The sequence below is a fragment of the Mytilus galloprovincialis genome, chromosome 3, assembly GCF_965363235.1.
Source record: "Mytilus galloprovincialis chromosome 3, xbMytGall1.hap1.1, whole genome shotgun sequence".
NCBI lineage: Eukaryota > Metazoa > Mollusca > Bivalvia > Mytilida > Mytilidae > Mytilus > Mytilus galloprovincialis.
Window position 1 is genome coordinate 45,554,079 of NC_134840.1, and position 26,953 is coordinate 45,581,031.

Below are 26,953 nucleotides of genomic sequence, written 5' to 3' on the forward strand. Positions count from 1 at the left end.
GGTGGTCTTATATTGGTGTTTAGATATATAGATGATATAATGCTTGTAGTGGCATATATTCATTCAATGGGGTCAAATAGATCCCTTTGTACCTTTTCTCTTTACTTGTAATACTTGCAATTGGTTGCTTTTTGTTGTATGTTGATCATTGTCATTTAGTTTAGTTTCTTCTGTTTGTTACCTATTCTAACATTAAACTTGTTTTACTCCACATTGTCCAGAGGTATAGGATGAGGGTTGAGATCTTACAAAACATTTTAACCCTGCAACATTTTTGTGCCTATCCCAAGTTGGAAACCTCTAGCCTTTGTTAGTCTTGTGTTTATTTATTTGTATGTTTCTTAGTTTAGTATAGCATCCATTGATTCCATTCTACTAGTCTAGTGTACATTTTTGTTTTATAGAGGCCAGATGAATTAAGCATTAAGGTGCTAAATTTCCTTATTGTGTTGAAGACCCATTGGTGGCCTTCAGCTGTTTTCTGCTCTTTGGTTGGTATGTTGTCTCTTTGACACAGTTACCCTATTCATTCTCTATTCTATTATACTTTATACTATACATTTTGTGTTATATCAGTAAGCATACTTTAATGATAATATAAAAAGCAATGCCAGTATATATATATATCACTTATTTGCTTTCTAGACTAGACTGGAGAAAGCAAAATCAGTGTATAAGAGTGTATAATCTTTATCGGGTTATAGTCAAAATAAGATAAATTAAAGTAAAATAGAAGAAAAACATGCATAAATAAGAAGGTGTCAGGTCTGACATGAAATATACATTCTAACCAACAATGGAATTTTCATAACAAGAGAAATGGTTTTGGATAGTCAAAGACCAACGCAAGAAAAGAAAAGTATATACCTGACTATACCAATGTATACTGTATATAGTAAAATTCCAGGTAAAATTGAAAAACATAAAAATATATTGTATTGACATATTTTTCGCACAATATTCAGTAATAATCTCTATAAATCATCATATTTCAAATATTTCAAAAATGTGTAAACTATTATGCACTTAATGTGTAAAAAGCATTTTGAATTACAAAATACAATGTATAAACAGCAACACACCAGAAAATACTAATATAAAATTTGTCAATTGTATTTATGGTATACCTAATAATAACTTGATAAACACAACCAATAAAACATAGCATAATCACACTAACTTATTAATAAATGAAATAGCTTGGAAGGCCATAATATACAGACTTGCAATGTGAGAATTACAAGTAACAAAAATGTGGAATTTAACAAGGAGATATTCTAACAAAGTATGAAATGTATATTAAGAACATTTTTCAACATTAAAGGAATTATTTCTCCCACAAAATTTGTGGATAATGACAGGATAAGATGTAAAATTTTGATTTTTTTAAGGTCCAAAATGATAAAATCGCAAAAAAAAATGCACACAATAATTTCTGAATTTACAGTATATAAAACCTTAAAACAATTTACAATGAATACACAATTTTTCTTTAATCCACTCAAATCAATACCATAAAAATAAATGAATCCACTGTATTTGTCCACCATATTTGAGAAGTTCCCTTTTGATGGTAAGTGTTGATAGACAAATAAATAAACTGAAAGTTTACTCACTTCTCTCTCTATATCACATCCCTGAAGGCCTCTAAATAAACAATAGAAGTGTACATAAACTGATTCAGAAACAACATCTGATTTATCATTTTTAGCTTGTTCTTCAACTTCAAACATAAGATGTTCCATTTCCTTGGAAACTTTTGTTTCATTCTCATGAGTTGTTTCCCTTTCTTTAAGCTTTGAGTTGTTTCCCTTTCTTTAAGCTTCTTCTTCTTCCTGTTCTGCACCAGTTTTATCTTTTGATTTCTTAGCATGATCTCTTACGAAAGGATACAGGAACATGAAACATCCTCCAATAATCATTAATGAAGAATTTATATAATTCAAAAGGGAAAATGACCCTGAACTTCCTTTGATGGCCCCTGAAAATACATAAAAAAATAAAAATTACAAGGAAATAAAATAACTAAAGCTTACAACAACAATGAACAAGGCTGTATATCTAATGTTTAGCATGTTATCTATCAAAGTAACATATTTAGGTACCGGTACTATAAGAATGGTCTCTGCTAATTATTTAACACACTTGGCAAATTTTCTGAAAACCTGGTAACTTCAGTGTGGGTAAACACTTTCCTCTCAATCACTAAATCAACAAGTTACTTTTTCATTCATCTCTACCAATATAAAAAGTTGACTGGCCAACTCTTGCTAGAGGCTTAATTTTTTGAGTTGCCATTGAATCTGGCAACATCAGTTGGTATGTTTCAAAGAGTATGCTTGAATTTCAGAAGCAGAGGATATAGGTCAGATATACAGCTAAATGAAATTACCACTAGACATATTGGGCTTTTAATTTAGCAATGTTTGGCTGCTATAAACATGATAAACACAATTGTAGTTGTTCCTACTAACCATTACAAAAAAATCTTTTTATTCTGATCACAATTGCATGTAAGAAATCTATGCATACAAGGACACCCTTTAAGTAATTCTTTGTTTGCCCACCCATGTCATAGAGTTGGGTAGGAGTTGGGTAGGAAGTAGTTTTATTTTTTGGCCTACAGCAAAAGTTACATGTTTTAGACAAGAACACAATGTAAGAGCAGGCAAAATTAAAAAAAAATTGTTTAAGACGATTTGTGTTAAAAAAGGTGGCTGCTTTTTACTTATTTAGGTAGGAAGGTAGGCAACATTAAACATTTTTGCCTAAAGTAAAAACAAGCTATTACATTACCTTCAATAGGTTGTCCAATAGCTGCACCAAGTCCTTGTATAAGTAGAATTACTCCTATTGCTTTGGGCATAATCTCTATTCCAACCATATCAATCAGAACTATTGAGGTCAATGCAATGTAAGCACCGCCAAAAAATCCATACAGTGTTGTATGGATAGCACACCACCAAAATACAGTGGCAAAGTTGAATATAAATATATTTATACCACAAAATATACAGGTGGCCCCAATTATTTTATATCGTTCTATTATTCTAAGATCTCCTACAATTCCAACAACTACTCTTCCAATGAGATCACCAATACCAGCACAAGAAACGAGCCAGGCTTTTTGAAACTTTTTAAATCCTCTACTGTCAGCATCTAATGGCATAAATATGATAAAATTAAAGTATCCAAAGAAAACAAGAAATGAGAAAATTGTATAAAACACAACCGCTGGCATTTTCAGTACTGAGAAATGAAATATTTTTGGAATAACTATAGATTTTCCACAGATTTTGATTGTGACACTATTAGACAGTTTCTTTGATTCATCTGCCTGCACAATTTGTGCCAAACTTTCCATTGATCCCATAACTAATGAACCAGTGCTTGTAACAAATGACACAGATTTCTCTCTATTTACTTCTGTCTCAATCGGGATTTCCAAATCTGTATAAGGGTCACTTGTGTTGCTATTGACAACATTTTCTTTGTCTTGAACAAAACTTGTCCTTTTTCTTGTAGAATCATTTAGATCTTCTTTTATAAGTTTATGCTTTTCATCATTTTCTCCTGCTTTTGTTTCTCTTGTATAAAATTTGATTGGACGGTAGAGGGCACCGCAAACAGCTACAGATAAGTATAAACCTCCCAAGATAAGGTATGTTCCTGGCAGTCCATATGTCTGCAATAGGAACTCCATTAGAGGAGGAATAGCAAATGTTCCGACACTTGCTCCTGACAATGCAACACCATTAGCGACTGTACGAATTCTTTTGAAATAGCTGCCAATCATCACTAGACCATTTCCAAACAAACAAGAATTTCCAATTCCTAAAACAGATAAAATTAATTAAAAGTATTACCCTTAGCAGTTGATTACAGTTTGATTTATAGACAGTAAATCGATGAAAGTACAATGTACATGTAAATCCTGCTTGTTTTGTACAAGAAAACTTGTATGTTGTATTTCTTTGCAATCTGGATCAAAGAAATTAGCAGAAAAATTATATAAATTTTGAAATGTGGCATGGAAGCCAAGATAACAATTTATACTTGCATAACTGTTGTATGTCTGTGCTTAAGTACTATGAATTTATCTTGTCCATGATGGTGTTCTCTGTATACTGCCATTATTGTTACTATATATACATATTATGTTATTTTTGTTGTACTAATATGTTTACTCCTGCAACTAAAAGATTCATTAATTCATGCATTAATGATTCAGTGTCAAGCTGCTAATAACTTCAGTGTTATAAGCATTATTATTATTCCTGTAAGTTAACAGTGAATGTATTTATAACATGATAAACTGACAGATTTGTTTCCTAGTACCTCTATTTTATTTTATTTTTTAACCCTCTGTGTCCTGTGTCAACTTTCAAAAAATATATATGTGCAAGCTTAATCTATTTTGGATATTCATCTTTCCTAAAGGCCATAATTGTATATTGTAGATTTGCAATTACAGTTTCTGTTAACGTATTCATCAAGTAAAGTTTACAAGATTATAGGCAAATGTCAGTATTTTTGATAAGGCAGAGCCTATTGCTTTCTATGTTAAATTCAGCAATTTCAAGCATTAATGGCTACTTTCTCTTAAGTTCAAATATAGTGGCAGTTATTTCACGTCAAAACTATACCTCATCTTGACTTGTGCTGAAAAATTCAACATTATAGAGCATACTGGTTCCAAAAGGTTTAATACAAGGGTTTTACAGTGATCCCAAGCTCCCAAACTTTCATTTGATACTAAAATTATTTAAATATTTCATCTATTAACAAAGATGCAGCTATGTATTGGAACTATTTTGTTTAAAATATGTACTACTGTTTTGTATGTTCTTCCTTACTGAGCCAAAATTATTGGTTCCATACCATAATAAACGGTTGACAAAGAGATTTGTTTCACTTGTATGTAATTTTAATAGTAAAATGTATACGTTAAAATAAAATAACAATACTTTAACATGTAAATTATGTAAAATATTACCAGTTAATGAACCCAACTGAAGGAATAGGACCAAATAATTGTCATGGAAATATACAGACTGAATTTCTTTGACTTTTTGTAAGTGGTTACCTTTAAACTGACATAATCACAAAATTTTTAAAACCAATAGACCAAGACTGAGGGGGAAAGGTCAAACAACAGAAATGAGATGTGCAAATGATTCAAATATCACAGAATTATTATAAATGCTTAAACTGACATAATCACAAACTATATTATGTAAACAATGCAAATGTTTGAAAGTCAGTTGAACAAAACTTGAGAGGAAAGGTCAAATAATCTCCATGGAAATATACCCATCCTATTAAAAGTGATGTTCAAATGCTGATAATTTTACTGCAAACCAAATACCATTGATTTATCATTAAAAATTCCCCTTAAACTGCCCAAATTACAAACTCTAAGTTAAACAGACAGAACCAGCATACCCAAGTCTCTCTTTTAACTCTGTGCAGGCAAGACAAACTAGAGGCTCCAAAGAGCCTGTGTCACTCACCTTGGTTTAAGGGCATACGATACGATACAGTTACAGGGGAGGTAATGATTTTGATAACGTAAAATTTTATTTTCGCGACGTCAAATTGTGACTTATCGGGAAAAGATGCATTTTTTGACTGATTTTTATCATTCAAACTGATTTAATTTAAAATTGAGTTCATGGACCTCTATTGTTTCATTTTGCAGGGAGATTATGTGGACCAAATTTTATAAAACTGTAAATAGCGGATTTTTTTAAATTTTCATAAATATACATAAAAAAATGACGTTTTTTTCTCAAATCATGATTATTTGATAAATACGAGTTATTTCTGAATAAAAAATGCATAAACTTTTAGGATACCTTTAAAATACAGAAATAACAAATTATTTAACAAAAAACAATTTGTGTTCATCTTTTAAAACAAAAAAGTTATGTCTTTCTTTCGAAAGGAAAAATACAGCCACAAATCTGAATTTTGAGCAAATATACAAAATTTCGACCTCATTTTAACGCAAAAAGGAGCACATGAAGGTATATTTTTTATTACATATTTGATTTAATCAGACAAAAAATAGTCTATATGGAAATTTTCATAAAACTTAAAATACAGGCTCAAAACTGTATTGTATACCCTTAAGTGCATATTAAACAAAGGACACAGATCGTCTGATGGATTCATGACAAAATTGTGTTTTGGTGTTGGTAGTGTGTTTGTAGATCTTACTTTACTGAACAATCTTGCTGCTTAAAATTATCTCTATCTATAATGAAATTAGCCCAGGATGTGACAGTGGAAAATATTTTGTAAAAATTTACAAAAATTTACAAAATTTATGAAAATTGTAAAAAAATGACTATAAAAGGGCAATAAATCCTTTAATAAGAGATCAATTCACCACTTTGGTCATTTTGAGTTATTTGTAGCTCGTACTTTGCTGTACATTATTGCTGTTTACAGTTTATCTTTGTCTATTGCAATATTCAAGATAATAACCAAAAGCTGCAAAATGTTCTTAAAATTACCAATTCAGGGGCAGCAACCCAACAACAGGTTGTGCAATTCATCTGAAAATTTCAGGGCAGATAGATCTTGACCTGATAAACAAGTTTACCCCACGTCAGATTTGCTCTTAATGCTTTAGTTTTTGAGTTATAAGCCAAAAACTGCATTTTTACCCCTATGTTCTATTATTAGCCATGGCGGCCATCATGGTTGCTTGGCTGGGTCACGGGACACATTTTTAAATTAGATATCCCTGATGATGATTGTAGCCAAGTTTGGTTTAATTTGGCCCAGTAGTTTCATAGGAGAAGATTTTTGTAAAAGTTAACGACGACAAACCATGACGACGGACAACAACAGACAACAGACGACAAGTGATGAGAAAAGCTCACTTGGCCAGGTGAGCTAAAAAAGTCATTTATGGACAATAACTCCTACAGTGTAAAGATTGTCTTTTCCTTTTTATAGTTTTAAGATATCATGCTATTACTTGCATTTCACTATTATGCTCTGTAGTTTACAGTGGCGCCACATCAGTAAATTAACAAACTATAACCTAGATACTCTAAAGATCAATAGTGTTTGGTTAAAATTTAATTTGTTCAATGTTTTCAGAGATCTTTGAAAAAATTTATGGACTAAAGATTCCATGTAACTTCAAAAGTTCATACTGGCTTAAAAGGAAAGATGAGTTCAAACAAAACAATTGTAATTTCCTTGTTATAAATTACTTATTCAGTAAAGATTCATGCTTATATATTTACCTGCTCCTATACCATACATCCAAATCAAATACCAAATGCCTATCTTGAGATAGCATAAGGAGATGAAGATACATGCAAAGACAGCTCCAAACATTACAACAGATCTCTCTGTAAAATGTTGACCAAGAGCAACAAACACTGGTGCTGAAAAAATAATTTTCTAATTTAACATTGTATTAAGTTTTATGTCACATGATTTCTCTCCATAGATATTAAACTTCATGACTATGCACATGATGCATATTTCAATTTCTTTTAGATTTTACAAATTACTGTAAATTCAGAAATTATCAAAATGTTTTTATTATTGTGAAAAATGTGACAGGGTTATAATCGCAATAATCTAAACTCACATTTTGAATTTTTTAATATGAATTAAACAAAATTTTTCTCAATATCGCAAAATTAAAATTGTATTTCAGTCAAAAAATGACAAAATTGCAATAATAATTGCAAGCAATAATTTCTGAATTTACAATATTACAGTAATAGAATCTTTTTTTGGAATTCTATATAAATAGTGCCCAGATAGTATTTGTTTTGTGACGTCATAATGATAAACAGTTACTGAACTTATATTGTTTGGTGACAGGTGGTCATATGAAGAAGGGAACACTTGATTATATTATTATCCTTATTATCTATTACATCCCTTTTTCTAATCAGATTGCAGATAAACAATTACAATGCTTCTGTCTTCCTTGGCTAATTTCTGGTCAGACTAACAAGTTGATCAGCGAGATACAGGTAATTAATAATACCTCTACATAGATGTCTTAACGTTTGCAGCTCTTTAATCATTACATAAGGAATTTTGTAGAAAGACTCTCAAGCTACAGGTACATCACCTAGTTTTCAAACATTTGGCCTCAGTGTTTCTGAGTAGAATGTTTTTAAATTGAGGAAATCAAAGATTGCCCAATGCTTCAATGTTTTAGGTTAAATTTTCACATACTAGGAGATTCAAATAGATTATCCATTGAGCAATAAAACACTATTGAGTGATGTTGAAGATAACAATTGTATTTTGTTTGGCAATGACTGCCAATGAGTGCAAATAAAATTTATACCCAAATTAAACTACTCCACACCTCAATGCTCTATACATCAATTTCAATAATTACAAAGATGCAGATATGATTGGTCATGGGGAAGGCACAATTATAGCAGTTGTTAGTAAATTATCACAAAATCAGCTTACCAGCCAATGTATAAATTCCTGCACCAACTGCCATTCCAAGGGAGGCAACTGTGATATCAACATTAAACTCCTCCATAAGTGGCTTCATCAGTATACCATAGGATTTAGCTACACCCACCATGATAAAGCTACTAACAAAATAACCTGAAATAAAAATTATGAATTACAATTTTTTTTTTTATTAATACAGTGATTTATGAAAAAAGTATTTTCTAAGAACAACGAGACCACCTCAGTCTTGAGTTAATATTAAATTTTCTATATGATGCAAATTTGATGAGCCATTATATTTCTTCAACTTTTAAAACAGGTATCATACGTTTGTTAAACAAAGATCAACTACTGTGCTAGCATCTTATAAACATTTTAGAAGTTATCGCTGATTTTGAAATATGTAATAGAAACTTCTAACTGTTAAAATCATCGTGATCATAAATTAAATCCACTTTATGTGAGCCAATGCTCCGTGTTGAAGGCCATATTTTAATCTATAATGGTTTACTTTTGCAAATTGTAACTTCAATAGAGAGTTGTCTCATTGGCACTCATACAACATCTTATTATATCTATATATGGAATATCTAATGACAACCCAATGTTAGAAACACTGGCAAACTGTGTATATACATGTATTACAAGAATAGCAAGTAAATGTGGTTTACATGACTGAAAATCATAGTGGGTTATTTTTTTAAATCGAATTTAAAATTTTAATATGAACATAAACTTAAAGAACTAGCCATGGAATTTGTTTTTGTCCCGGCTGATAATGCTGCTAATAATATCATTATTGTTCGACGTAAATTTTATATTGAGGTTCTGCAAAAGGAAATCACGAATTCACCAACATTCCAACTGACTTCATTTTCAGAAAACTTTTAACTACTCCTTTACAAGCAGAACCAAATACAATGAAAGTCCCAACTATGTACTGGCTTCCGAAGCTACACAAAAAACCTTACAAAAATAGATTTATTTCATCTTCAAGCCATTGTTCCACTATTAAATTGTCTATTCTACTTACTAGTACACTTGGTACAATAAAAAACCTGATAATAAATTGTTCAAATAAGGCCTTTGAAAATAGTGGAATTAATTACTTTTGGAGTGTCAAAAACTCGTTGGAAGTACTTGATAAATTGCATGCATATATTGGTGATTTTGAATCTGTTCAAAGTTTTGATTTTTCTACCCTATATACCACTTTGCATCATATTCTTATTAAGAAAAAATTCACATCCCTAATTTAATAACTGGGCATTTAAAAAGTCAAAATGCGAGTACATATGTTCAAACTCTTTTAGGTCATTTTTTAGTAGCAATAAACAAAAGAACTATGTCAATTGGACAACCGTTGATACTATAAGATAAGATAAGATAAGATAAGATAAGATAAGATAAGATATTTTTATTTCCAATTATGGGCCCCAAAGGGCATAAACATTACAACATCAATAATTTTTTTTTTATAATACAATACAAACAATGAGATAAAAAAAAAAAAAAAGTTAAACGAGAACTATTTAAGTTCTTAAAGAATACGTAGATAAAGAATCTATAGTATGTTGGTTTTTTTTAATACTAATGCATTTTATTACAAGTGTGGTTGATATAGATAACAAACAAGCAGCCCAAAAAGAAAAAAAAAAAAAAAAAGAAAAATAGATATCCACATATGTATAGTACACAAAAAGTTGGATCAATTAAATATATAATAATTAGTCAAAAAGAAAGTAGAAATTAAACATGTCCATGACTCATCCTGTGTCAGCAGCAAATAGGAAAGCATTATGGTTTCCTAAAGGCAGCTGACACCAGGGGACGATACCTTATGGGCCATAGGCATGTAAAATGTGTGTAAATGTCTCTTTCCTACCTGTATCAAAAGCAAACAAGGAAGCATCATAGGTAACTTGAATGCAGTTGATACCAGGGGACGATGCCTCAAGGATATAAGAGAACATTTGAATAAATAATATATCTTAACAATTATTTTTTTTTTTTTAATCGGCTAGTATGTTTGTGATATTCAGATGAATATAATTTTCTATGTCCAATCAAATGTATATACACACATAGATTTCCTTTAACTAATCTTCACTAAGGAAGATGTTTGTATATAAAATTACATATTATTTTAAGTAACTCAACATTTTCTACACTAAATAACCAGATAATTTTGCTTTGACTGTTCATATGATTAAAATAAGAATTATATTGTGCAATACTAGCTAACATACAATTTCTATCATCCTCAAATTTGTTACAATCAAATAGAAAATGAGCCTCATCTTCGACAGTATTGGAAGAACATTTATTACATATTCTGTTAATTCGGGGAATACCCTGATATCTACCTAATTCTATTTGTAATCTATGAGAAGATACACGTAATTTAGTAAAACTTCTTCTAAGTTCAAAATTCTTGATCAATGTTAGATATTTTTCAAAACCAAAATTTGTTTTATATAAAAGGTAGGTTTTCAGTTTACTGTCTGAAAATTTATCTATTTGTTTTTTCCAACAGCTAATAAACAATATTGATAGCTTGGTTTGTATATATTTCTTAAATTTGTATAAGGATTCACAAAATGGAGCATTTATGGCATTTGTATAGTCAATACCAAGTATTTTAAAAACAACATTTATTGAACCATACCATGATGTTATATTCATGTGATGTAGTGTCTTTGATTGTGTATATGCCTCTTTTAATAGAGGAAAATTATTACCTAAATTCTCTAATCTATACCAGTACAATAACATTCCTTTTATAATATTAAAATATATTGGAAATCTTCCAAGTTCAGATAACACTGCAGCATTTGTTGTTTTCTTGTGTACCCCAAGTATAAATTTACAAAATTTTATATGAAGTTTCTCACAGGGTAAACCTGAATATAATTTTTCAAAAGATATATCTTCCTTCTTACATTTAGAGGAAAGAGAATTAAACATCCCCCATATTTCGCTACCATATAATAAAATAGGTTTTACAGTGTGGTCAAAAACATGAATACTTGTTTTTACATCAGGATTAAGTGATAAAAGATCTTTCCTTAATTTGAAATGAGCTTTCAGGGATTTTTCGTATAGTTCATTTTGAGCATAACTGAATGAACCAGATGAGCTTAAATATAAACCTAGGTATTTGTATTTTGAAACACATTCCAGATTTATATTCTGAAATGTGAATATCTGTTTTACATGTCTGCCTGCCTTGTTGAAAATCAGCACCTTTGTCTTATTAGTATTCACATTGAGACACCAATCTTTGCAAAATTTATCAAGCATTCCCAGCTTTTCTCGTAGTCCTTCAGCTGATGTAGATAATAAAACAATATCATCAGCATACATTAAACAATGTAGATCTTTGTCATTGACATTAACTGGGTCTCTAGTATCTGACAAATATCTGGGCAAATCATTTATGAATATCTTGAATAAATTCGGACTGAGGTTGTCACCTTGTTTGACTCCAATATCTAATGGGAAAAAATCACTTACTTGATTTTGAATTTTGACACATGATTTGCTAATTTCATACATACTTTTAATAATGTTATAAAAATAAGACCCAGCCCCAATATCTAGTAGTTTAATCTTGATCCCTGTATGTATAATAGTATCAAAAGCCTATATGCGCTTGAATTTTTACTTGATAACATCTTTGTTCGCTTTGGAGATTCCGTATATCGTCAAGTTATTGGAATTCCAATGGGGACTAACTGTGCACCACTTCTTGCGGAACCTGTTTTTGTATTGTTATGAGTTACAATTTATGACTAAAATTATCAAAGACCCATCGAAACAACATTTGATACAAAAATTTAACAATACTTTTAGATATTTAAATGACATATTGGCTCTCAATAATGATGACTTCAGTATGAAATTTATCCTGTTGAACTTACTTTAAATAAAGCTACTACTAATAATGACCACTGCCATTTCCTTGATCTTGATATCTATATCATTAACGGGAAGCTTAATACAAAAATTTATGATAAACAAATGATAAATGAGATGATTTTTCATTTCCTATTGTTAATTATCCATTTTTGGATGGTGACGTTCCCTTGTCACCATCTTTTGGTGTTTATATATCTCAACTTGTACGATTCGCTCGTGTATGTAACAACGTATTAGATTTTAGCGAGAGAAATTTATGTATTACTGAAAAATTATTACACCCGAGTTTTCGATATCACAAACTAGTCAAAACATTTACTAAATTTTATCATCGGTATAAGGAAATAATTCGTAAATATAACTCAACATGCAAACATCTTATACGTTCAGGTATTTCACATCCAATCTTTTATGGTAATATTCTTTACAAAGCACAAAAATGTCAGTATGCACCTCGAAAGATTACAAAACCTTTAAACAGACTTAATAAGAAGGGATATAGGTACAATACTGTTGTCAAGTCATTAAAGATTGCCTATTTTGGCTTTAATATTGATTCACTTATAGGATCTTTGCATCGGAACTAAACACATTTATTTTAAACAAGAGTGCACACACTGAAATGTCTCGCCTTCTTTACTAATCATTGATAGTATGTTGATAGTCCTAAATACAAAGCTTTACTACAACTGTCACATTACTTCACATTAACCAAGAAAGCTAAACATTGAGCAATGAACCATGAAATTAAGGTCAAGGTCAGATGAACCATTTCAGAAAGACATGTACAGCTAACAATTCTTTCATACAACAAATATAGTTGACCTACTGCTTATAGTTTAAGAAAAACAGAACAAACATTAAAATTTAACACTGAGCAATTAACCGTGAAAATGAGGTCAAGGTCAAATAAAACCTGCAAGACTAATATATAGATCATAAAATATTTCCATACACCAAATATAGTTAACATATTGCATATATTATTAGAAAAAAAGACCAAAACTAAAAAAATTAACTTTGATCACTGAACCATGAAAATGAGGTCAAGGTCAGATGACACCTGCCAGCTAGACATGTACACCTTACAATCCTTCCATACACCAAATATAGAAGACCTGTTGCATATAGTATAAGAAAAACAGACCAAAACACAAAAACTTAATTATAACCACTGAACCATGAAAATGAGGTCAAGGTCAGATGACACCTGCCGGTTGGACATGTACACCTTACAGTTCTTCCATACATCGAATATACAAGACCTATAGCTTATAGTATCTGAGATATGGACTTGACCACCAAAACTTAACCTTGTTCACTGATCCATAAAATGAGGTCAAGGTCAAGTGAAAACTGTCTGACGGGCAAGAGGACCTTGCAAGGTACGCACATACCAAATATAGTTATCCTATTACTTATAATAAGAGAGAATTTAACATTACAAAAAAATTTAACTTTTTTTTCAAGTAGTCACTGAACCATGAAAATGAGGTCAAGGACATGTGACATGTGACTGACAGAAACTTTGTAACATGACGCATCTATATACAAAGTATGAAGCATCCAGGACTTCCACCTTCTAAAATATAAAGTTTTTAAGAAGTTAGCTAACGCCGCCGCCGTAGCCGCCGGATCACTATCCCTATGTCGAGCTACCAGTTGTTGGCATGACACGGGTTATGTTCTTCAGTTCTTCTCATTTTTTTATGATAGTATGATACTAAACCCCTAACGGGAGGGATTGTGCCTGATATTCATATGATGAAGACATAGTCTTTCAATCTGTTCAATTGAGGTCTAGAGCGGGCATGTCAGTTAACTGCTAGTAGTTTGTTGTTATTTATGTATTATTGTCATTTTATTTATTTTCTTTTGTTACATCTTCTGACTTCGGACTCAGACTTCTCTTGAACTAAATTTTAATGTGTGTAGTGTTATGCGTTTACTTTTCTTCATTGGCTAGAGGTATAGGGGGAGGGTTGAGATCTCATAAACATGTTTAACTCCGCCGCAATTTTGCGCCTGTCCCAAGTCAGGAGCCTCTGGCCTTTGTTAGTCTTGTATGATTTTTAATTTTAGTTTCTTGTGTATAATTCGGAGTTTAGTATGACCTCCATTATCACTGTACCAGTATAAATATTTTTTAAGGGGCCAGCTGAAGGACGCCTCCGGGTGTGGGAGTTTCTCGCTATATTAAAGACCCATTGGTGGCCTTCGGCTGTTGTCTGCTTTATGGTCAGGTTGTTGTCGCTTTGACACATTCCCCATTTCCTTTCTCAATTTTATTTGTTTGGCCTTACTTTTCATATTTACAAGAAAACAAATACATTGTTATGTCTGATGGTAAAACTTGTATTAACAAGTTGAGATTATCTAGCCCTTCATACTATACATATATTCATAAGTGTTTTCTTTGATGTAGGCTTAAATTCAACTTTACATAATTTCCTCAATATCAAGTTATTTTATGGTCATTTTCATTAAGTTTTGTTTTCCTTTTGGAGAAATGCATCCCGCTAACATGTTTAACCCCTTTAGGGGATTCTGTATGTATGTGTCTGTCCCATGTCAGGAGCCTGTAATTCAGTGGTTGTCGATTGTTTCTGTATTGCATTTTTTTTCTTTTTTTGTTTTAACATAAATTAGGCTGTTAGTTTTCTGGTTTGCATTGTTTTACATTTGTCATTTCAGGTCCTTTTGAAGCTAACTATGTGGTATGGGATTTACTCATTGTTGAAGGCTGTACAGCTTCCTAAAGTTGTTAGTTTCTGTGTCATTTGGTTTCTTGAGAAGAGTTGCCTAATTGGCAATCATAACAAATCTTCTTTTTTTTATATATCAAATTAGATTCTTTTGTTTTCAAAACAGATTGAGAATTTCTCCTTAAGGAAGTTGTCATCCATATGACCATAGTGACGGGGAGATTCAAACTGAATCAGTACATGATACAGTAAAAAATCCTTAAATAATTTCATAATTATCTTTTTCTTTACCAAAAACAATCATCCAAGCCCATCCTCTATCGTAGGGAACTCCTTTCTGTTCTGCCATACTTGTATCTTATTTTACGAGGTTACTTATGACCTGAAAAAATAAAAGCATGTTTTATTATCATAGTAATAATAACCTATTTTATTTCAGACCTGTTAATTTTATTTTTGACAAACTGCTTCTTAATTACTGTGTTGTTTGAAAGCTGAATAAAAATTGTGCTTTCAAGAAAAAGCTTCATACACATATAAATATCAGATGTTCGATTGCAAGTTCTTAATATTGCGATACTCAACAAGTCACATTATTGGCGTTGATAAAAACCTTGCAATATTTTGAGAACTCTAATTTATATATCTTAAGGGCATACGATACAGGGGAGGTAATGATATTACTATTGTAATATGTTATTTTTCACAACGTCAAACTGTGAAATATGGGAGAAAAGATGCATTTTTGAGTGATTTTAATCATAAGCTTAAAAATTAGTACTTGGAACCCTCTTTTTAAAAAGACAATTGATTTGAAAGATACCTAAGGGACATTCAAACTCTTAGATTGAAAATAAGCAGACAACAACATGGCTAAAAAAGAAAAGGACAAACAGACAAATGAAAGTACACAAGACACAGCATAGAAAAAAAGGTAAGTATTTTAGTCCAAAGAATAAAGATGTCCAAGAAACCTTAATTTTAAGAAAATGTCTAAAATTTCGACCCCATTTATCTCTAAAAGCACATGACACATATTTCACTATTTACATATTTACATATAAGAAAATGTCTAAAATTTCGACCCCATTTATCTCTAAAAGCACATGACACATATTTCACTATTTACATATATAATTGATTTTCACAATATTATCTAGGTAATTATTTGGATAGAATGTAACTGAAGCATTAATTTTATACCTGTACATCTGAAACATAAATTGTTTCATTAAGTTCAATGACAATTACACCAAAGGTTTAAATAATGAATTTCCTTTTAAATTTATAACATGAATGCAATTTTTATTCTTTATGCAAAAAATATGAGTGTGCATTAAATTATACATACATTTATAGGTCAAATGCATCCACATAACCATAATCAAGATAGTTATAAATTATTAATAAGTTCTCTCCTTTTAAGGAGATCTGAAACTTACAAAACATTATCCCATTACCGCTAGTTTAAATTTTGAGGAGAAATGTACTATAAACATGTTAAAGTCACTTCACCTTTGTTATGCCCACCTGATAACCATACATAAAATTAACATTAAAAATTCAGAAAATTTTGCTTGACTGACTTTTTTCAATTAATGAATTCTTTAAATCTGATATATATTAAAATGTTATCAGAAAGTATATCAACTTTTACAGTTTTCTTATACATGCTTCAGGCAATAAACAAACACAATTTGTCTTGAAACTTTTAATGTTTTTACAAACAATACTATTTCATAAGTTTTTACTGAAGGTTACCTGGTTACACTGGCTTGTTGATCACAAGAATCTATGAATCTCTTAATTTCTATGCACAGGTTAAATGATAACCAATGAAACATTTGTAATAATTTATATCAAATTTGGACACAAAAACACCATTTTATTTTGATACATGATGTAACTTCTAGTTTACAAATGTATTGAAAACTCCAACTGGTCATAGTAATGGGCTTGAAATTCCTCTTTTATTTCGGAAATGACCAAAAATTGGAGACAGAAAAATAGATTGCAGGATTTTTTCTCAGAAATTCAATTACAAAAATAAATAAAATCAAAAACTCCTAAAACAAATTTGAACTAAAAAAAATTATTATTTCTATTTGCAAAATAAGTTTTATCCTTCACTGCCTTATTCACTTTTCTTACTTTTATTAACTCATCTGAAATGCAAAAATTACCAACCAATTACAAAGAGAGTTAGTATAATTTAAATAATTAAGATCTGAAGGTAGTTCAAATTAAAGATTTTTATACTTTTAAAAGTCTTTTCAGCAATTTTTGATGGCCATAAAATTAAATGTTATACCAAGATACATGTTGCTAAATTAGTATATCAAAGGAAATTTAATAATTAAATAAGAAGTTTTAAGCAAAGACTGACTGTGTTATTAAAAAGGGTCTTTAATTAAAGGATGATAGGTCACAGCAGTACCTTAATAATCACATGCTATTTTTCATGTTGATTTGTTATTTAGGAATTCGATAAACTGGTACACAAGTTTTTCATTTCTGCGTTTTCCACTTCCGCATTTTAGACCTTCACTACAAGAAGCACCTGTCTTATAACTCGTGAAGTTTTAATAAAGTTTTATATTTTAAATGGAATTTGTTGAAAGTTTTTGATGAAAATTTAAATCAAATATGACGAAAATGTGTTCAAATGACCAATCTACGACAAACGAACTTCAAATTGTGATCATTTGAGAAATCTTGAAATTCAAATGCGAACTCTCCGGGACGGCGGGAGATAACAGTCATAACAATTTTGATCTAATGACGAAACTATACTCCTGGTTGTTGAAATGATGACTGACTGATTTTCATGGGGAAATAATTATGATGGTCAATTATGGGGTTTATTAATAATTAACAGATTAGTGACCCATGATGTCATGGCAGCAGTCCTTTTACGCCAATTACTGTTTTTCAGGGGTATCATTTGCGCCAAATTTTGTTTTCCAAACGTATCAATTGCGCCAGTATTCAAAACTCATTTGCACCAATTTACCTGTACACATGTCTATCATTAATATTAATGATTAATATTTATTATTAATTTTGGCTTAAAAAGTATCATATTTTCCAAATATTTCACCATGAAGATGAGCATCTGGAGAGAAATGACTTGAAATGCATTCAGACAGTCAATGAACAGAGAGAGAAGAAAACTTATTGCTTCGCTGAATATATAATACACGTTATGCCAAAAAGAGAAGTAAATAGAAGCTTTTGCTGATTGTGTTTTAGTCACATATATTGATGACACAGTACGCTGTTCTGTATGGGATGAAACTTTATCTACTGCAAAACGTACCAGTCATGGAGCATAAGCATTCCACAGGAATTATTGTGAACTGTTTTATGACTTTCATCCTTCAGTGTTTTGTCTTTTTGGACAATATTTGTATAGATACAAGGTATTACGTACATGAAATTGTGAAGTACCTATGCAGTCAAGAAGTAAGAGAAAGTATGTTTCAGAAAAAGAAACATTTGCAGTGTTAACTGCCGGTTCCAAGTCCCAATAAAGGAGGAGGGAAGTAATTTTCTTCTAATTGGTGCAATCGTATGTTTTATTTTTGGCGCAAATGATACCATGTAATTCTAAAACAGGTAGCACAAACGTAGCATTGGAGAAAAAAGGACGCATTTTTGGCACAAACGGATCTCTCCCAATGTCACCCATCCAATGGGGATAAGTGGATTAGTTGTAATCACAACTTCTAACAACTGTTGAAATGTTAATTACCTGGGGATCATAAACTTGTCCAAAACATAAAGACAGGTAGATTTATAGTATGTTTATGCAAAAATATCTTTACGCTTTCAAAATTTATATATTTTTAGGATCATGATTTTCTTGATAGAGGGTTGCTGCTCACCAGGAAGCTATTAAACCAAGAGTTCCAAATAGTGAAGTTGAAATCCTCCCTTCGTAAATTTTACGGGCGCCATCACGAGTTGGTTGACGGTTATGGAATAGCTGTTTCACAAATGATATCGGATATGTTCCTTACGTCGTAACTACAATCCCCTTCCCTTTCATAAATGTGACCTACTGAATTAGACTATTTACCGGATTTATTATCACATAAGCAACACGACGTGTGCCACATGTGGAGCAGGATCTGCTTATCCTTCTGGAGCACCTGAGATTACCCCTAGTTTTTGGTGGGGCTCGTGTTGCTTATTCTTTAGTTTTCTATGTTGTGTCATGTGTACTATTGTTTGTCTGTTTGTCATTTTTAGCAATGGCTTTGTCAGTTTATTTTTCGATTTATGAGTTTGACTGTCCCTCTGGTATCTTTCGTCCCTCTTTTACAGACTCTGCTGCTGTAACTTTGTAAACAAAGATTCATACGCACCGTATGGGTGTAACTGTATTACTAATTTCACATTATTAAAATCTTCGTAAATCTGGATAATGGATATCACAATGATTCCGGTTATTACTTTTTTTTAATGATTGTCAAGTTGAAATGGCAAGAAAGGCTGACATTATTTAGGAGAACTATTATTTTCTAGTGATTGCTGATCATTGGAGTGGAAAAAGTCCAACACTATATCAAAACAGATCTATTTATCATGTTTATACATACTGATTGTTTACAATTGTAAGACATGTGAATAAAAATCAAAGCTAGATTAAATATGAAAAATATAACAAAGGGATAGCTCCAAATATCATTTAATAACAAAAAACATATGGACAGGTCAAGATATTTTTTTGGTAAATAAAATAAAGTATGTAAACTGGTTCCCATCCGACTACAACACTTTGTTCAAGTGTAGCTTTATACAAGCAGATTCCAGTTAATAGTATGTTAAATAGTAAATATGAAACCGAGTGCGGAAGGCAGAGAAATATAATCAACTTCCGTAAGTTCTGGTCAATGGTATCGGAAACATGTCGCTGATAGCGTCATTTTCTAAAAATCTCAAATAAACGTCTGACAAGGTCTGATTTCAACATTTTTTGGAACTCCACCTTTTTTAAAACAATTAATGCATTTGAATGGGAACATACATGTATGGTTGGAACCCCCCTTTTTCAAATGGCTGGATCTGCATCTGGGCCTAGTTTCTTTCTCAACTCTGTAGTCTACTTGTTCTAAGCTTGACAGTGCAGGTTCTTTTTAAATACATTGTAATTGTAAGTTCTACTTTTTGACATATATATGATTTTAATAGGTAAAAATGAAGCTTTTTTGTGGCATATATTCCCATCAGACTACAACACTTTGTTCAAGTGTAGCTTTATACAAGCAGATTCCAGTTAATAGTATGTTAAATAGTAAATATGAAACCGAGTGCGGAAGGCGGAGAAATATAATCAACTTCCGTAAGTTCTGGTCAATGGTATCGGAAACATGTCGCTGATAGCGTCATTTTCTAAAAATCTCAAATAAACCTCTGACAAGGTCTGATTTCAACATTTTTTGGAACTCCACCTTTTTTAAAACAATTAATGCATTTGAATGGGAACATACATGTATGGTTGGAACCCCCCTTTTTCAAATGGCTGGATCTGCATCTGGGCCTAGTTTCTTTCTCAACTCTGTAGTCTACCTGTTCTAAGCTTGACAGTGCAGGTTCTTTTAAAATACATTGTAATTGTAAGTTCTACTTTTTGACATATATATGATTTTAATAGGTAAAAATGAAGGTTTTTTGTGGCATATATTTGCTTAACATTTTCTTGCACTTAAAACAATCTAAATAGGGCACCTAAGAATTTTTTTCACCCTGGCAAAAATAAACCCATTAAGATATATTCAGGAATTAGCATACAGTGTACAGCTAACATGTAACATGCTTCAGATGTAAATCATAGTGTCATATTTATTCGTCTGATTGATTTACAATAAATTAAACTCTTATAATATATTACCAATGTTATTTTAACTGATCGGCAGTGTTCTAGGATTTTTTTGGCACCTTGACTTACCACGGGTAAGATCAATAAAAAAATTACTTACCCACATCTAAAAGTTAAATCCGCCAACCAATGCGGACGGCGCACAGCGCCGTCCGCTGCGGCGAGCTTTAGCTCGCCGCCCTTATGGCCGGGGGTCTGGGGGCCGCTCAAAAAACTTTTATGACATGCTTTAAATTATATGTTGTGAAGTTTGTCTGAACAAAGCTGGATTCGGATACGATTGAATTTTGTACAAAATTTAAAAAAAACGATTTCTTACTAAATTTGACAAATATGTTATAGTTATTACTATGTCATTTATTAAGAGCTATAATAAATGCAACTGTAAGTTTATTTTCCTCCGATGACAAGAAAAAAAATCGTTTATGTCCCGATTTAAGCACCAGTTATCAATCCAGATTTTCCGATTTTACCGACACCGTGACCGATTTTTAGAATGATAGAAGAATGTGGTCTCTTTTGCGCTTGATTACACCTAGTAAACGAGTGCTTGAATAAAAGCGCCGATAGACATCGACAAAATCTTTGATCTTTTATCAAAGTTTTTTCTCGTGATTTAATAAAAATAAAAAGCAGATATGGGAAAATTGAAGAGACCGGGAAATTTCAAGAGTTTTTCGGCTTCCCCGAACTTGAAAATTGACTTACCACCGGGTGACAAAGGCTAAAAAATGACTTACCCGTTGTCCTAATCCACTTACCCCGGGTAACGGGTAATGGGAATCCTAGAACACTGATCGGGCGGAGCTTATGTTTTAATTTGCATAAGGACAATCTATTTGAGGATGTGTGTGATAAGGATGACTGCCGTTATAATTATAACTAATTTTAATCACCTATCAGTGTCATCAAAGGAATTTACAAAATAATTACTAGACACTTCATTGATGAGTTTATCCTGAAACACCTATCTATAGATGGACTGATTTGTTATGAGCGAACCGTTAAAACTCTGCCCAGTCAAGTGAAATAAATTGAGTAATATATATTGATGAATTATCATTCTGGTATTTTAATTGTGGTATTATATATACATGTAAAATGTATATACAATAAATGTACATTGTTTGAATATAAGAAACAATTTACACCTGGAGTTGATTTCACAAAAAAACTTATGCCTAAGATTGATTGTAAGAATACTGATTAGTTCACGACTTAAGACCAATCTTAGTCGTAAGTTTTTTGTGCAATCGACTTCTGCTACTTAAGCGTCTGTATAATAGTTTTGATTAATCCGAAGAAATCAACATAGTTGAAACACAGAGCGCATAGAGGACCCCAAAATGAAAATTTTACCCAGAAAGAAATATTCATATTACTGCTTGCTCAACATGGAAGTGGGTAACAGTACATGTTCAAATACAGCAAACATTTTTTTGTATACCTTTTTAAAATTTGTACAATAGTTAGCTGATTGCATGATAAATAAATGTATCATGATCATTCAATGGGTAACATGATTAAATATTGATTGATTGATTGTTGGTTGCTTAAGGTCCAGTGACAAATATTTCATGCATATTCAGGACGAGAACAAGTTAACAATAAACACAATAAGTAGGTTGTTATAATAGAGGATGATGGTCTGGGAAATTTGGACTGCCACTGGAAAATGAGGGTATATTGGATAGAGACAGAAATTTTGCCTTGCAACAGGCCACCTACGTACCCCTCAGAGAGTTGTTGCAAGGATTCTTAATGTGCAAAGAGCGTGGCACTCTCTTTACACAAGGCCTCGGATTTAACGTCCCCCTTCTGACTGAACGTGACTGCAAACTTGATACATCCCGCACAGCCAAACGGACGCCCCACTTCGGCAAGTGTTTTACTGCCGGTCGGGAGAAGACCAAGTGACCATATTTCTATACCCCAGTCACCCTTGGGGTGTGGTTAAATTTAAATATACTTAATAAATACAGAGTTTATTATGTTTTTTGACATCATTCTTCTGTAGAAACTGTTTCCTTAGCTTTTCATTTGTTTAAAATAAGTAAAACAATATTTTTTTCACAAGAAAGGTTAATGGTTATCACTTTTTTTTTGTGTGTTATCATGGTTATGGGGAATTTAATTATAGGGAGTTTTAGGTAAACATATTCACCAACTTTTGGAAATCCCTACCAATAATTTCCCTGTACATGGAGTATTTACCCATTTCATACCCGATCTGATGACATTTTAATATAAAACCAGATGCGGGTCACGAAGCCTATATGAATGCCAATTTGACAACTCGTCCCAAAAAACAGAGTCGCAGACACTTAGTCCAAGATTACACTGTGAAAACTGTCTAAATATGAGAAAATAAAGGATGACAGGTAGATGAAACTTACATATATGAAGAGATAAATGAAAAATGAACAAATTGACACCTGATTTATATAATTCTAAGATCATTACTCTGCACCAGAAGTGATGAAACACCGCATCTATTTTGGACGGGCAAATATCCACTTATTGATATGGGATGAGCTCTGACGTTCAACAGCCCCAGCTTGTCTGGCAAAACAGCTGTTGGATGTCCGAGTAATCTTGGACTACAAACACTATAACTAAAAAAAGCCTTTCAAGAAGCAATAATTATAAAATAAACCAGCCTATACATTTAAACTGTGTAATTTTCCAATTGACATTGCCATTGCAGCATAATTTGGTATATAATGATTCCATTGGCGTTGGCATAATTTTTTTTGCATCTATAGACTATAGTATATTCTAGGTTCACTCAGTGCAAATTAAAGGTGCGAGCCCATCCCATTGAATATGCTTTTACTTTGTTTGAAATCGTATGCACACAATATTTCGTATTGTGCATACATGTTTTACTTGACAATCTATATTCTGTGTTAGCCCAGTAACAGTTTTGTTTACCATGTGGATGTCTAAAAATTGAAGGTTAAGTCTAGAGACTGTAAAAAGAAGAAAAACTCGAAAGACCGTGAAGTTTTTTTTAATTTTTAGCGCAAATTTTTAAAATTGTTCTATGTAGTACTTTAATAACTCCATTGATCTTTGATGCGTTTGTATTTGCAACTAACCCTAATTTTTTTTATCTATGCTTGTAAATTTTAGCACTCAAAACTCTATAAACAATATGTTAGTAAAATTTCCGGATTTCAATACGTTTTTTATCCGTATTAGAACGTCATTTTCTAAATTTTCCACGCAACAACTTCCGGATTCACAAAAAAACTCAAAACTGAAGTCTGGCTGAAATGTAAAAGCTTACAAACACTGATTGTGTTAAACAGTCCATTAAGACCATGGCTGTAAGTTAGAAGGCTCTGATAATCACCAAAAAAGCTATTTAGGATAAGCTTATTTTCCGTCAAACATGTTTTCTCACAAAACATGAGAGGTGTTCTATGACCATGGTCCATACGCAGAGAATCTCTAAGTGTTACCAAAAGCTAAACCTTACATAAATCTTTTACACAGAATTAAATGCTACGATAATCTAAATGTTTAAATCTTCACTAGCCTTATATGGCTGTTCCGCGCTATACCATGTATACCTTCAAATTTGCTGTCTTTAACTCAACTGAAACAACTTTTATCTTTAATCTTAAGTCATCATAAAGGTTTTTTGACGGAACAACTAGGTCAGTGTGGGTGTTCCGCGCTAAACCTATCAATCCTTTACGTAAAATTAAATGCTGAGAAAATCCTTGAAAAAGTAGAAATTATAAATGGTCAGTGTGGTTGTGCTGCGCTGTACCTATAAATAGAAACAGAAATACTATAACGTTTCCTATTTTGGTTCTGTTGTTAGAGATTTTACTTGACGTTACTTAAGTTATGACGTCATGTTCAATGTAAACAAAGAAACGCAATGCATCAGGTAACGTTAATTCATATCAAAGACAAAGAATTATTAAAAATGAAATATTGGTATTGTGTACCTTGAGTTCCTATATTCTACTAGACTACTCAAAGTGTCACGACTATGAGACCAGAAGAAGGAAGTAGATTTCTGCGTTCTGCACAAATGCAGGAATAAAAAAAAAGCGACAAAAAAAAAAGTAAACGATTTTGAGTTCCTTAGATCAATGAAAATTTTCCCTTTTTTTTAATTGATTTTTCTACTGTAATACAGTCAAGGGTACTACTTGTACAAGTTATTTTATTTTAATACTTGATAAAGTAAGATAAAATATACACATATAAGTTAATTAATAATGTTTAAATAATCTCCCTTTAATTTTCTCAAAAATTGACTTGTATAAGTAAATTTTTCTTACAATCCTACAAAAATTCTCAAGTTTTGAGATGTAAAATCAGGGCTTTAATGATTTGTCCCAGGTTAGCTCATACTATTTAATTCATCTCATTAATTCAACAAAGAAACTGATTGCGTAAAGATCTTAAGTATTTGCGCAAGGCCTTCAAAAATTGCTGCTTTGGAGCTTGTAAATGAGCAGTGTTCTGAAGATAACAGACAAATGGGATTTTCATTGCCCATGAAATAGCACTTTAATGCTTAGTAAAGACATCTGCAAAGGGCAGATAACTTAAAATCATATAAGAGCAAAGAAATCTTAAGAATTCAATAAAAGAAGATAGGATGACTTTTTTACTTATACAAGTAAAAAATCTGAATGTCTAAGGGACATAACTCAGCCAATATTTATTTTACCTATACAAGTAAATAAAATTCACTTGTATAAGTAGCCTACAAGTTTACTTATATACATGTAAGTACTAGAACACACCCGCGAAATCGCGAGCATATACAGCTTGTGAACTATTGCAGGATGATTTTTTGTAAAAGATATTATGTATGGAGAATTTCATAAAAGGTATCAAAAGCCCTCTCCCTTTTTCCAAAGTCCGATATTTGTTTCCTTTCTGTTAAATTCAATTATATTCGTGTGTCTGGCCTTAGACCACAATTATTCTTCTCCTTTGCTACAATGCTTCTTTTGGTAAAAGTCAAATCAAATTTAAAATTTGCACCGTTTCAAACATGAAATAAATGTAACTGCTTATATATAGACCATTATTAGTCTAATAAAATATGCTTCTAGGACAATCTATCAGTGCTTTTTCTTTTGAGAGCCTTATTAACTAACATGCCAATATTAGGATATGAATCATGTATAAATGAATTTGAGGGGTGGTCAGAGGGTTCCTGATCCCAAAATCCCGGGCTTAAAACCATGAAATCCCGAGATGCAGAATTTAAAGAAATTCATATCCCGAAATCCCGAAATCGAAAAATATATATCCCCGGATCCTGTAAGGATCAATCCCCAAATCCCGAGCTTAAAAACACCCGATCCCGACACTCCGAAATAGGTCCTGCCTCCCTCGAATCTCTAACTTACTTTCATTTTCGCCAAATCACTATTTTCCCTTTCAACAATAAATTTGTATGCCCCATTTATGAGCATTATGTTTTTTTGTCTGTGCATCCGTTCGTTCGTCCGCGTCTGTCCCGCTTCAGGTTAAAGTTTTTGGTCGAGGTAGTTTTAGATGAAGTTGAGCATGTTTTACTTATTTCAATATATATGCAAGTGGTATGACCCCTTAAATAGTAAACATTTTAAAGAAAACAGTAGACAGAATCAGGGACTTTTTATACTAACATAGAAAGTCCCTGACAGAATACAGAGAGTCTCTACATATTAAAGTAGAACGTACAATGTAGTTTACATGTAGATAAACGCGAAAAATAATTGTCCTCTATAAGGAGGTATAATTATAATAGTTGTGGTTCTTGCGATCTAAACACCATGATAATGAGAACGCTCTGATTGGCTTATTTATTTTTCATTTTTGTTATCTATCATACGATTGGTTGTATTTGTGATGTTTCAAACCGGAAGACTTATCTATGACTAAAAGTTAGTCTGATGACGGAATCATATCCGGACTCCTTTTTTGTAGTTTTTCTCCCAAAATAACTTAATCTGAATAATCA

General features: G+C 31.7%; 2 protein-coding genes across 3 annotated transcripts in view; one reads left to right on the forward strand and one right to left on the reverse strand.

Annotated features, from left to right (window-relative positions):
- On the reverse strand, positions 1 to 16,512 carry LOC143068098 (monocarboxylate transporter 12-like). The gene is made up of 6 exons (XM_076241867.1): positions 16,435 to 16,512; positions 15,375 to 15,465; positions 8,467 to 8,610; positions 7,266 to 7,409; positions 2,797 to 3,834; positions 1 to 1,981 (listed from the first exon to the last, which is right to left on the reverse strand). The coding sequence occupies exons 2-6, from the start codon at positions 15,430 to 15,432 to the stop codon at positions 1,818 to 1,820; spliced, it is 1,548 nt and encodes a 515-aa protein (XP_076097982.1). The 5' UTR covers positions 15,433 to 15,465; positions 16,435 to 16,512; the 3' UTR covers positions 1 to 1,817.
- Positions 16,513 to 24,177: 7,665 nt separating this feature from the next.
- The window catches only part of LOC143068099 (uncharacterized), a 44,983-nt gene continuing 42,207 nt past the window's right edge, over positions 24,178 to 26,953 (forward strand). Inside the window, exon 1 of one of the 2 annotated variants that reach the window (XM_076241869.1) lies at positions 24,178 to 24,299. In XM_076241869.1, the coding sequence (XP_076097984.1) occupies positions 24,294 to 24,299 (6 nt within the window). In that variant the 5' untranslated portion in view covers positions 24,178 to 24,293. The remainder of the gene's footprint in view (positions 24,300 to 26,953) is intronic. The other variant, XM_076241870.1, reaches the window with a different exon arrangement.

What these genes read in the sequence shown, in the direction of transcription:
- LOC143068098 (XM_076241867.1), bottom strand. Translation starts at nt 15,432, where the DNA reads ATGGCAGAACAGAAAGGAGTTCCCTACGATAGAGGATGGGCTTGGATG. An exon ending in GGCTTGGATGATTGTTTTTG is followed by an intron (nt 8,611 to 15,374) that starts GTAAAGAAAAAG and finishes TTTTTATTTCAG; the next exon opens with GTTATTTTGTTAGTAGCTTT. An exon ending in TATTGGACAACCTATTGAAG is followed by an intron (nt 1,982 to 2,796) that starts GTAATGTAATAG and finishes ATGTATTTTCAG; the next exon opens with GGGCCATCAAAGGAAGTTCA.